General features: G+C 32.3%; 1 protein-coding gene across 2 annotated transcripts; it reads left to right on the plus strand.

Moving 5' to 3' along the window:
- The first annotated feature begins 456 nt into the window (after nt 1-456).
- LOC127091571 (NAC domain-containing protein 53) lies at nt 457-4,463 on the plus strand. Of its 2 annotated transcripts, none has more exons than XM_051030241.1 (6): nt 457-796; nt 886-1,160; nt 1,280-1,633; nt 3,040-3,546; nt 3,633-3,738; nt 3,862-4,463. In XM_051030241.1, the coding sequence occupies exons 1-6, from the start codon at nt 640-642 to the stop codon at nt 4,260-4,262; spliced, it is 1,800 nt and encodes a 599-aa protein (XP_050886198.1). In that variant the 5' UTR covers nt 457-639; the 3' UTR covers nt 4,263-4,463. The 2 variants fall into 2 exon arrangements, with proteins under 2 accessions (XP_050886198.1, XP_050886199.1); XM_051030242.1 differs by having other exon boundaries at nt 3,865-4,463.
- Nucleotides 4,464-13,120: the final 8,657 nt, after the last annotated feature.

Here is a 13,120-nt window from a genome sequence, read left to right on the forward strand (position 1 = left end):
ACTAATTCCTTATAAATTAAAACAATTCTAAATACATGTATAACATATTTCTGTGTTATAGTATAAAAAATAATTAAATATAATCAAATTATTTATATTATATATTAAACTTGGTCAAATATTAATTTTAACTACTTCCTAATAAATAATAAAAATTTTACATTTTTTCATATATTAATAATATTTTATTCCTAATACAATGAATACATCCATTTAATAATTATTTTTAATTTAGGAAAACAAATCCAATTATCTTACCTATATTCTCTTTGACCATTTTTTTTGGTTAATCCTTTTATTATTATTCCTTTTTTCCATTTATGTTCGATTAGTTATCATTCTACCAATTATATCCTGCCACGTCGGATTCCAATAAATTTTTCTCACTCTAACTCAGATGACTCGCGGGTGATACTTTAAATCTCACAGTACAGTTGCGATATAAAAACCCACCACCTGTGTCTTTTCTAAGACACTTCCTTTCTCCTAGAACCTTCTTTCACTGTTTATTTTTCTCTGTTTCTTAGAACCAAATTTTCAAAACAAAATTTTATTTTCCTTTTCATTTCTAAAATCCTCATAATTCTGAAAACCCTAATTCCCAATTTTCTCATCAATTTCGGTTTTGCATCTTTTTCTATGGCTATCTACGACGGTCCCGGGTTCCGTTTCCACCCTACCGATGAAGAGATCATTTGCTTCTATCTGAAGCGGAAGCTCACCGGAAATTTACCACCTTCTTTCGACCATCTCGCTGTTATCGATATCTACAAGTTCGAGCCGTGGGACCTTCCCAGTATGTCATGTTCTTGTTTATCTTTAAGGTATATATATATTTTTTTTCATTTTTCTGTTTGGTGATTGATGTTGTTTTAATTTTCTTAGGTTTGTCGAAGCTGAAGACCAGGGATTTGGAATGGTACTTCTTCACTGTGCTGGACAAGAAGTACGGTAATAGTTTGAGGTTGAATCGTGCTACTGATAGAGGGTATTGGAAGACTACTGGGAAGGATCGTATTATCAAGAACGAGAATGACATTGTTGGAATGAAGAAGACCCTTGTTTATCATTTCGGGAGGGCTCCACATGGTGACAGAACCAATTGGGTTATGCATGAATACAAGATGATTAACGAGGCTTTGGCTAGAGCTGGAATGCAGGTATTATAGTAGTCATGGATAGTGAATATTTTTTTCTATTGTTATTTATTTATTTATTCCACTGGGTTTTGGTTTGATTTTCACATGAGATGAGATTTGTGTTTGTTTTGGTGGAGAAGGACACTTATGTGCTCTGTAGGGTATTTGAGAAGAGTGGTTCGGGGCCTAAGAATGGGGAGAAATATGGGGCTCCTTTTGTAGAGGCGGAATGGGAGCATGTCGGTAGACTGGTGGATCCTGTGCTGCCTGTTAACGAGCTTTTGACACACGAAGTGTCTGCTCCTGCTCCAGCATTTGTTCCTGCTTCTGCTCCGGCACTTGCTCCTGCTACTGCTCCAGCACTTGCTTCTGCTCCTTATGTTGATGACCAGGTAGATCCCTTGCCAATTGTTGGTAATGAGCCTTTGAAACAAGAAGTATCTGCTTCTGCTCCTATTGATGATGATTTTGTTGAAGCCAAAGACCTTGACAAGGTTTGTATTGCATCTCAATTGGCATTGATTGTTTATTGGAGTAATAGTTTTGATTTTTGCTTGGGGTATAGATTGGATGCAAGTTTGTGCAGTTGTACTAATTTCATTCATGCTGTAGCTTTGATTGTTTTGTTAATTTAACTTTTCCTGGGGTGGAGATTTATTTATTTGTTATCATATAGGTCATTCCAGATATGTTCTTCTTGCACAATTTTTTGTCCCTATTCTGCCAAACAGTGAAGCTCGGACATTAAAATTTCTGCAAATAGCACTTGATACATACCGATATGCTGCGATACGTATCGAAGGAGTATCCAAATTTTTTATTTTACACAAAAAGTAAGAATTCCGATATGTCACATCCCTTCTTTAAAAACTTGCTTTGAAGCTTCTAGTGCAACCTAGCTCTCTTGTTGTGAAAGGAATTGGAGTACCTATTCAAGCTCTGAAGACTTGGTTTATTATGTGCATTCAAATTTGAGGCATTTGGGTAGGAAAAGTGAAGAATACATAAGAGTACTAAGATATGGAGCATTGGTGGAGATGTATAGGAAGTTTTGATGGTGTTGGAACTCGTGAAGTTGCATCTAGGGGTGTGCATGGGTTGGGCAAACTTGGAAAACCTCAATGAAACCAACCCAAACTGAGTAAAAAAAACGGGTCGGGCCAGATTATTGGGTGAACATGTTTTTCAAAAATGATACTGACGGGTCGCTTCAATTTAAGGCTTTTGAACATTAGTTATTTTGTGAGTCATGATATTAACTTATTTAGGATGTTGTACTTTTATTAATTGGATGCTAATGCTTGTAAGTTGTAAAGATTGTGCAATTTTGGTTTTTGAAAGTATTTTTATGACAAATTTTATTATATGTTAAGAAAAAATAGTTAGAACATTTTTTGAAAAACATCATTTATAATTTTATAAAGAAAAAGGAAAAAAAATGGGTAACCCACTACCCAATCCATCACACAAATTTGCGGTTTTACCCAAACCGATCCAATGATGTTGTGGGTGGTTATTGTACGTCACCCAAACCGGGGTACCCTATATGGGTTGGGTCTTGTTTTGGCTAAATCCAATGCAAACCGATCCATGTACATCCCTAGTTGCATCTTTGTCTCTTGACGAGCCAAATTTATCAGCCAGAGGAGGCGACATTGATACTACTCCAATATTTTAATTTAGATTTAATATTTAGTAACGTGTTAATAGTTGTATTATAAGTTGGTTTTTGTTGTATCCTATCTTAAATGTATCATATACTATATTTTTTAATGAGTGACGTAATGCCGTATTGGATATCCGATACCCATATTGTTTCTGTGCTTCATGCTGCTGATTGATAGGCATCTTTGATTTTACCTTTTTCTTTAATCTCTGTGATTTGTGATTTCTTTTTCAGGAGTTTGATGATACTAGTGATACAGTTGGAAGTGCTGATTTGGCATCGAACATCTGTTATGGGGAGTCTAGCAGTCATCCTCCTCAGCATTCCCAAGCATTTATTAGTGATCACAAGCAGCAGATGGGACCTGAGCTGTTTTATGGTAATCAGATTGATCAGCCTGATAATATGGCTGATATATTTAATGTGAATATCAATTCTGTGCAAGATGGATTCAATGGGAATCCTCTGAATTTCAATTTTGAACTTGAGGATCCTGATGATCTATATTTTGATACCTGTGGTTATCTTATGAGTTCTGAAGAAGCATATTCAGAAACCAATGATTTTAAGAATCTTGACGATGCTATTCCCACTGAGACAGACCCTTCTGGTGCTGCAATGCTAGACGAGTACCTTGCATGCTTGGATGAAGATATATTCAAATATGTAAGCTTTGATTCTCCTTTGAATGTAGGGAGTGAAAGCCCCATTGCCAACCATGGACAACCTTTTGTTGAGCAGGTTATGCCGAACTCTATTTGTAAGGTCACTTGTTTTACTTATTTGTATTATAGCGGTCTTAATTTTTATTTTGGTATCTTTAACAGAATGTGGAGAGTGAAACCAATGGTAGTTCCTTGGCAAGCAGACAAGTTCTTGAAGGACAGTCAAGTAATGGACCTTCTTTCCCAGAGGTGTCAAATTGGGTCTCAGGTGACATTTCATTCACTTCTCATCCTGATTTCTCAAGCTGTTCTTTTGATGTGTGCTTTTCTAGATTAATATAGTATGTAAACTTGTACTCTATCCCTTCTTATGTTTTGACTATTACTTTAGCAGGAGATGCAAATTATTTTGTGAAGCAAGCCAATAAATTGTTGGCCCACATGCCTGCTTCACCTGCATTTGCTTCAGAGTTTCCTACTAAGGAGTTTGCTCATGGGATATCTCTTGCAGCCGAGTCTTCCAATTCCGCTCACATAGCTGCAGGTATGATCAGCATAACAGATATTTCATTTAGAGGCAATGCGATGGATTGGATGGTGGGCAAGAATGGAGATTTTAACACCATAATGTCTACTGATGTTAACTCTGCTACTTTGCTTCCTCTTTCTGACCTGGTCTGTAGCAAAACTGCATTTATGTTATCTCATGGTTGGGTTTTCTTGGTGGGCTTCTCAGTTGTTGTTCTTTCACTGAGTTTCAAGATCGGAAGCTTCATGTATACGGGTAAATGATAAAAATCAAGGTAGGCTATGATAGAATAATCCAGTCAGTTAAGCATCCCATTGGTTGATGGCACTCGTTGAATGACTAGGATTCCATGACTTTGTAGATTTCATTGCGGGAATTTAGTCACACCCGTACTTAACATTAACATTAACATTTAATTGTAACTTATTCGCCTGCAATTAGTCACTATTATATGGTTAGTTTAATTTCAAAATTTGTAACTTAGCCTCTAACACAAGGAGATTTTGTTTCATTTGATTTTCATTGTAAAAAGTTCTAGGTTCCATCCATTGGAGTGGTGCCGTGGAGCTTTTCCCTCTCCACTTCTCCTCAACACCTGCAACCATATTTACCTTGGCCTCCTTTGAATCACCACCTCATGTAAATTTTGTTATCACAATCCATTTTCTTAAAAACTTCCCATTATTCTTTCATTAAAATTTTCCCCCACTGTAACTTGCTTGCTAATATAGTGGTACTCGTGGCTCTTCTATTATCAAAGACCGAGTTAACGGCGATGGCTTTTTCTGGTGTCTTGTGGTTGTGCTGCGTTGATTCCTCCTCCTACAAGTTTAAGAAATCAGCTGGAAGTAGAATATTTCAACCATTCATTATTTTAATATCAAATTTAACTTTGACAAATTCGAAATATCTGACTAGGTAGAAGTTTGTGTTCTTTCCACGCCACATGATGTTATGGTTAACATAGGTTTCATATGGAGCACTTGATCATGATATGTTAATATAGTCAAGTCATTGAAACCGATAGATGATAACTGGATTAGTCATATTTTGAATTCGATTTCTTAAAATAAGTCATCCCTTAAAACAGTTTCACAACAAGTATCATTTTTTTACAAATATAAATAGTATGACTTCTTTTTTATCTAGTGTTTAAAGTTTATAGACTAATTAGTTCTTAATATTTTATAACTAGTTTTTTAATGTTTTATTTTATCTACATATTAGTCCTTGATGCCACTCATTCATGAAATTCGAGAGACTAATATGACATATTTTTACCAAACTACAAAATGCTTTCTAAAATGTTAGGAATTATATATTATTTTTCTTTTATTTATTTCAAAAACTAAGAAACAATTATACTTATCATTGGTAGTACTTACCCTTTTTTATAGATAAATTGGTATTACTTACCCTTGATATCACCATGATCGAGTTCCTACATTATTTTATATTAGCTTTAGAAAGAAAAAAAACTAGAGAAAATAAAACCTCGTGTAAAAATCAATGACCATTTGTTGGAGAACATTTTATTTTGAAAGGGACCATGAAGGTTTTTTTAATAAAATAATCTTATAAACTTTTAAAGCTTTTATACAAGTATTATTCTTTTAAAATGAAGAAAATAACATTTTTGTTTGACGTGACACTTTACATGTTGCCTATTATCTATAGGATGATGTATTTATATTTTTCATTGAAATAAAATTACTTATTAATTTATTTTAAAGATTAATTACTATGCAATGTCAGTTTAAAAAGATTTACATTATCGATTCATCATTATCATCTGTTTGCATTACTTTATAGATTTTTAAAATAAAAGTTAAACTTATCTTAATATCCAACGTCTAGGATTAACTGAGATTGTAAAATTCTTTTATACTGTCATTGTATTTCAATTAAATCCTTTATTTTATATTTTACATTCTAAAAAATGCATTCATATTTTTCAAAAATTACTTATTAATTTATTTTATATTTTACATTCTAAAAAATGCATTAATAATTTTCATTGAATATATTACTTATTATTTTATTTTATATTTTACATTTATAAAAAATAGTCATCTACTTTGTAATTAGTATTACTGCATTTGTTGTTTCACTTTATAAACTAATCATCTAGTATACTTTATACTTTTTGTTATTATTTATTATTCTAATATGTGTTAGAACTTGATCTATTTTATTTTTTTAAAATCTTATTTGTAAAAATAATACAGCTTAAAACCTTGCACGAAAATTTTATTGCATAACATGTTTTGTATTTTTCATTTAGTGCATTTAATTTTTTTCAATAAACTATTTATTAATTTATTTCTTTTATAGTTTAATCTAGTAATTATTATTATTATTATTATTATTATTATTATTATTATTATTATTATTATTATATTATTATTATTATTATTATATTATTATTATTATATATATTATTATTACTATTATTATTATTATTATTATTATTATTATCTCTTCTTTGAGAGTTTTTTTAAATAAAAGGGTTTCTCCTTTCATTAAATGTCATCAATCAATCGCACATAGTTTTCTTTTCTATTTGTCTCTTATATATATATATATATATATATATATATATATATATATATATATATATATATATATATATATATATATATATATATATATATATATATAATATATTATATATATTATAATTCTCTCTCTCTTCTCTTTTATAAAAGATTTTCTCCTTTCATTAAATGCCATCAATCGTACATCTCTCTCTCTTCTCCTCTCTCTCTCTCTCTCTCTCTCTCTCTCTCTCTCTCTCTCTCTCTCTCTCCTCTCTCTCTCTCTCTCTCTCTCTCTCTCTGATTTTTATACAAGTTCATACATCAACAATCTTTATTCGATGGTTGAATGTTGTATATGTTGCATATGCGTCTAGTTATAACAGGAAATCAAATCCCATCATTAGTGTGAAAATTTTATTTAGAGATTCTTTTTAGGGTGATCTCTAATGTTTGAGAAAAGAACTTGTTAGGGAGATATCATCTGTCATGTTTTTTTGACAATTTGTTTGTCTTTGTTAGGATTTCCTCTAACATGAAAATATGCTAGATCTATAGTTGAATGATTCGTGCAAATATACTCCTCTTAGTCAAAGGTATCTAGATTTTTGTCAAAAATAAATTTATAGGACTTACTTTGTTGTCTAGTAAAGACTTCTTGTAATATAAAATATGCTAGATATGCAAATGGAGAGAATTTGTGAGGGATAGTCCTCAACAACAACATATTTCTATTTAGACTTATGTGAAAATAAATCTCCAAGAGAAATATTTTACCTTTGTTTCTCCATCAATCTCAAATAGTGTTAATTGTGATAAAAGAATATCATTAGATTGGTGGAAGAGCTGCAACATTAGATCTTATGAAAGAGTTAACTTTGAGACTCTCTTCAAAAGATGCAAGATTTACAACATCGTAAAATATTCATAGTCTGTGCATGATGCTTGTTCAATTTCATGAGGAAAATATCTATTCCTTTCCCTAATGCCCATTCCTTTCCATCACATCCTTTTTTCCTTCTTTCTTACGACTCTCTTACAAATATCATAATTGTTCTCTGCATTTGACATTTTGTTTCTTGTCCTTTGCAGAGGCGTTATGCTCGACTCATTTCCCTTTCGCGTCGTTTGAAGATGTGCAGTTCTGGGACAAGTTCTTATTTTAATTTACTTTGTTCGGTGTGCTAAATTTATTAGCCCGAATAATGTAATAATGGAACAATATCATTTATGAGTTTGGCTCTAAGTCAACTCTGTTGTGTAATTTTATTTCGAGACCATGTTGCATATATGAGTATGCACATCTTTTATATTATTCTTATTTTAATTGTCATTGATTTTTAGACATTATTTTCTTCTCTTTTTGTATGTTGTCTTAATTTTGTATATCATAATAATCATCAATATCCCTTGTTGAGTCAATCCTGATCGAGAAATTCCTCGACCATGAAATCCTTGCAAAATTCCCCTAATTCTCTCCAGGAAATGATATTGATCCTAAGAAATGGATAATGATGTGAAAAGGGATAAAAAATAAGAAGAGTAACTTATTGATTTTGACGAGAAGGAGACGCAACCAACAAAATGAAAATAGAAAACACGACAAAAGACAAGAGTTGTGAAAACAAACTTCTCAAATAATTGTTTTGATGAAGACAAACTACAAGAATGTGCTTATGTCAAAAATAATGGATCAAGACTCATTTCAAGAGCTAGTGCAATAAAGTCCAGTTTTCAAGTTTCAAAGATCAAGCTTTGGATGCTCTTAAGGATTGATCATCAAATTTTAAGGTATAAGTCTACAACCTCTCTATGTTAAATATAAATGCTCAAAAATTCATACAAAATCATATCATACTACATTACTATTTTTCTGTTGCATCAACTTGGCAAAACCTTAATTTTCTAAAGTATTTTTTCTGCCAATAGCAGTGGTAACCGTTTACCATAATTCTTGTAATCGGTTACATGTGCTCAATGCTAACTTCTTTGGTCTTTTTCAGTTGGTGTAACCAATTACCATATTTCCTATAACCGGCTACATGCGTTCAAATTTCAAAAATTTTAAACACCACTGAAGCAGTGGCAGTGTTTCAGTTATTTTTTGATGCAAACAAATTTTTGAAATGTCTTTTGAACTATGGCATCTATTCATGCATCTGTACTCATTTGGAGAGGTGTTAAGACACTATATAAACCACACTTTTCAAAATTTGAAAGACACCACTTTCATTTACAATTCAAAACTTTTTTCCTCTCATTTTCAAAACCAAGTGTTCTTAAACAAAAATTTTGTTGAAACTTCTGCACTTAACTTTCATTGCAACTTCATATAGTTTCAACCACATACATCATTGAACACTTGTGTTACATATTGAGAATTGTTTACTTGAAGGAGAAGATCAATCCAAGTGATTGATACATTGTATACAACTTCAAAAACTCTTGTAAAAATTCAGAATATTATTGAATTCCTTGTTGTCCATGATTGTTGGAAGAAAGAGAGTGATTAAGGGATAATTGTTCTCTTAAGTCACTTTGTGTGAATCATAAGGGGATTGTCCTTATTGATTTGTTTAGGATCTTGTGTATAGAGGCTAGGATTGCTTGTACAAAGTCCAAACAAGATAGTAAAATCTCTTACTACATAAGGGGATTGGAGTATCCTCAGATTATGAGGGGAACTGGGATAGATCCTCGTGTTCTTTATTTTTCCGCACTTTACCGCATTCATTGTAACACCCTTTTTTCTACCCCAAAATACTTAACATATAATCAGAGTAAATAAGCACCCATATAAACAAAAGGGCGTCACATCGACGTTTTCAAAAACTAAAAACTTTCAAAACCAACATCATTCATCATCAATACACAATACAACTGGTCATTTAAAATAACACATTTCAATTGTCATGAATATTCAAGAATATGCGTTCGCAGCGGAAAATAATGAATACTCATGCATTTCATCAAATGATTCATGTCCCATACCATGATCATCTCTCAATAATCTCTTCAAAATAAACTAAAACCATAATCAGAATATTTGGCACTATGGCCTCTCAATAGCAATTGCAAATAAGCATGTTCACAAGTAATAACATAATACTTATCCAAATAGGATACGAGTTCAATACTACTAATCTACCCAGTGTTACATGACCAGAGCATTGACTCATTACCTAGTCTTCAAACTAAAATACGGAAACTCTCCGGCTAATCTCGAATGAGCTACCTTCCACTTACTTCAGCAATACTACTCCTGAGTATCTGCGCGATACCCATGTAAAGGTAACATTCAAACAGAAAGGGTGAGAATTCAAATCATTATGAAGAAGTATAATAAGGCACAATGATTAAATCAACAATTAAAGGAATTCATCACACTTCGTATAACCATGTAAATAATATTAACCAATATTTATTTCACATATTTCACACATCCATCAAAACTCAAGGAGTATAATATTCAAATCCAATACTATATTCCCAAATATACACATAACTATAATTATCACACAATCACATATTTTGCCGAGTTATGTATCCAAACATCATCAAATTCAATTACCATATCTCATACACACATCACAATCACATCAATGCATACCCTCAATTATCACATGACTCTAATGTGACTCAATGCAAGACATGTGACTCTATGCATGTGATACCTTAATGTGAACCCAATGTTTCACCGCTTTCCGATTCAATATCTAGAATCCAAGCCACGCTTCCGATCCGGACAAGATCAAAGCCACTACGCATGTTTCCAATTAAGGATCAACGTCTATATGGACCCAACGTTCCACCGCTTTCCGATTCAATATCTAGAATCCAAGCCACTACGTCTATTTCCAATTAAGGATCAACGTCTGCTACGCCTATTTCCATTCAAGGATCAACGTCTAATACCATGTGAACCCACAGTTTCACCGCTTCCACTATGAAGCCGACCATGCCATGAATGAATGTACAAATACCAATACATATGCAATTAAGATCATCTCTACCATCTTAACGTTCCACATATCACCATAATTCAACTCTATGAATTATCCACAAATGGTACATATACACATTCATAACAATTACACCATTCACATAATATGCAATTAAGATCATCTCTACTATCTTAATCATTCCACATATAACCATAATTCAACTCTATGAATTATCCACCAATAGTACATATACACATTCATCATAATCCACTATTCACATATATAAACTAATTATCAAATACGCACAATTAGATTTCATCTCAAAATGATTACAACATTTAAAATCTCAATTTTTCACTTTTCGACAGTGTTAACCGGTTAACGCATTTGGTTAACCTGTTAACGCAAGACAGAATACAAATTTCTAACAGATTTTCAACAGTGTTAACCTGTTAACGCATTTGGTTAACCTGTTAACGCAAGACAGAATACAAATTTCTAACAGATTTTCAACAGTGTTAACTTGTTAACGCATTTGGTTAACCTGTTAACGCAAGACAGAATACAAATTTCTAACAGATTTTCAACAGTGTTAACCGGTTAACTCTTTTGGTTAACCGGTTAACGCAAAACAGAATGCTATTCCTGCGTTAACAAAAAAACAGAATGCAGAATTTTCTGCATTTTTCATCGTTGGAGGACTTTCGGACCTCCGATTTCGATTCCGTAAAAAGCCTAACGTTCAGAAAATTATGACTTATACAATACTCTAAGTATATAACATTAATTTACAGTTTTAACACAATCAAATCACCACAAATCGAGAATAATCATCAAAACCTAACAATTTCAAACAACCATACAAAATTAGGGATTTTAACCTAAACATACTTCTACCCATTGATCCAATCATACTAACCCATAATAATAAGGATTCCCCCTTTACCTCTTCAATTTTATGGAAACCCTAACTTCTCTCTTGTTCTTCCCCTCTTCTCCTTACTTTTCCTCTTCTCTTTCTCTATTGTTGTCAAATGATCAAATGAATCCTAATTCTCACTCTCCTCACCTCTTATATACTAGTATTCTATTTGGGCTTAAGGAATGATACCTCTAATTTAATTAATAGGCCCAATAAGACCTAATATTTAAATATCTCTATTTAATTCAATTAGATCAAACCAACTCAGTATACACACCAAGTTAATTAATTCCATTATTCAATTATATCTCATATCAACTAAATAATTAATTAACACACCAAATTAATTAATATAATCTATTATTATACTACCTAACAACTAATTAATTAATTAACACTCTAAATAAATAAAATATAATATAATAATTAAATACTAAAATTGGGTTGTTACATTCATCACTTAGCATTCAACTGAAAAAACAATCACATTTAAGTCTAAAACCAGAAAAAAAAAAAAGTACCTAATTCACCCCCCCCCCCCCCCCCCCCCCCTCTTTGGTGCATTCCATACTTACATTTTGGCATCAGAGCGGGTTATTGGTAACTTGCTCCTTAGATCCAGAAGATGGCTTTCGCAAGCGTAAATCTGGTTTTCAAAGATGGTGGAAGTAGCAATAAATCACCACTATTTTCCGGTGAAAATTTTGACTTCTGGAAAATATGCATGAAGGTACATTTAGAAGCACAAGGAGAAGAAATTTGGGATGCCGTTGGAAATTTCCCATTTGTTCCTATGCGTATTGTCAACAATGTAGGGACAATAAAGATTAAGAGTTCATGGGACGATGACGATAACAAAAAAGTTTTTTAAAACAAAAAGGCAATAAATATACTTCAGAGTGCTCTTAGCATGGATGAATTTTTCCTGTTTCTCAGTGTGCAGTTGCAAAGGAAATTTGGGATACTTTGGTTGAAATACATGAAGAAACCACTAAAGTAAAAATGTCTATACTAAATACATTAAGTCAAGAATATGAGATGTTCAGAATGCAGCCCAGAGAATTCATCGTCGCATTGCAAAAGAGATTTGTACACTTGACAAATCACTTGATTTCTCTTGGTAAGATTTTTACTAACGATGATCTTAATCTTAAAGTGATTAGATCTTTAATCAGAGAATGACAACCAAAAGTAACGATAATATCGGAAAAGAAAAGTCTTTCTATCATGACTTCTGCATCCTTGTTTGGAAAACTACAAGAACATGAACTTGAACTCGGGAGACTTGAAAAGCATGATAATCAAGAGAAGAAATCAAAAGGCATTGCTTTGAAAGTTGTCTCAAAAGAAGAACAAGAAGATGATGTTCCGGAAGAAGATGAAAACTTCATGCTCATTGTAAAAAGGCTTGGTAAGTTTTTTGGTAATAATGAACAATCCTTGAATTATGCAAAAAGAAATAAAGTTTTCAGGAAAAAGGATACTTTTACATCAACACCAAATTTCACTTGCTATGAATGTGAAAAACAATGACACATAAAGACGAATTGTCCAAAACTCACCAAGAAGAATGACTTCAAAAGTAGAAAGGACTCAAAATCTAAAAGAGTCTACATTGTGTGGGAAGATAATGAAGGGTGGAGATTCTCTCCCGTGAGAAAAAAACTGTATGATGTCCAGTGTTTATCCTTGCCATTAAACTAATTTTAAATTAATTT

The sequence above is a fragment of the Lathyrus oleraceus genome, chromosome 6 (genome assembly GCF_024323335.1).
Source record: "Lathyrus oleraceus cultivar Zhongwan6 chromosome 6, CAAS_Psat_ZW6_1.0, whole genome shotgun sequence".
Taxonomy (NCBI): Eukaryota; Viridiplantae; Streptophyta; class Magnoliopsida; order Fabales; family Fabaceae; genus Lathyrus; species Lathyrus oleraceus.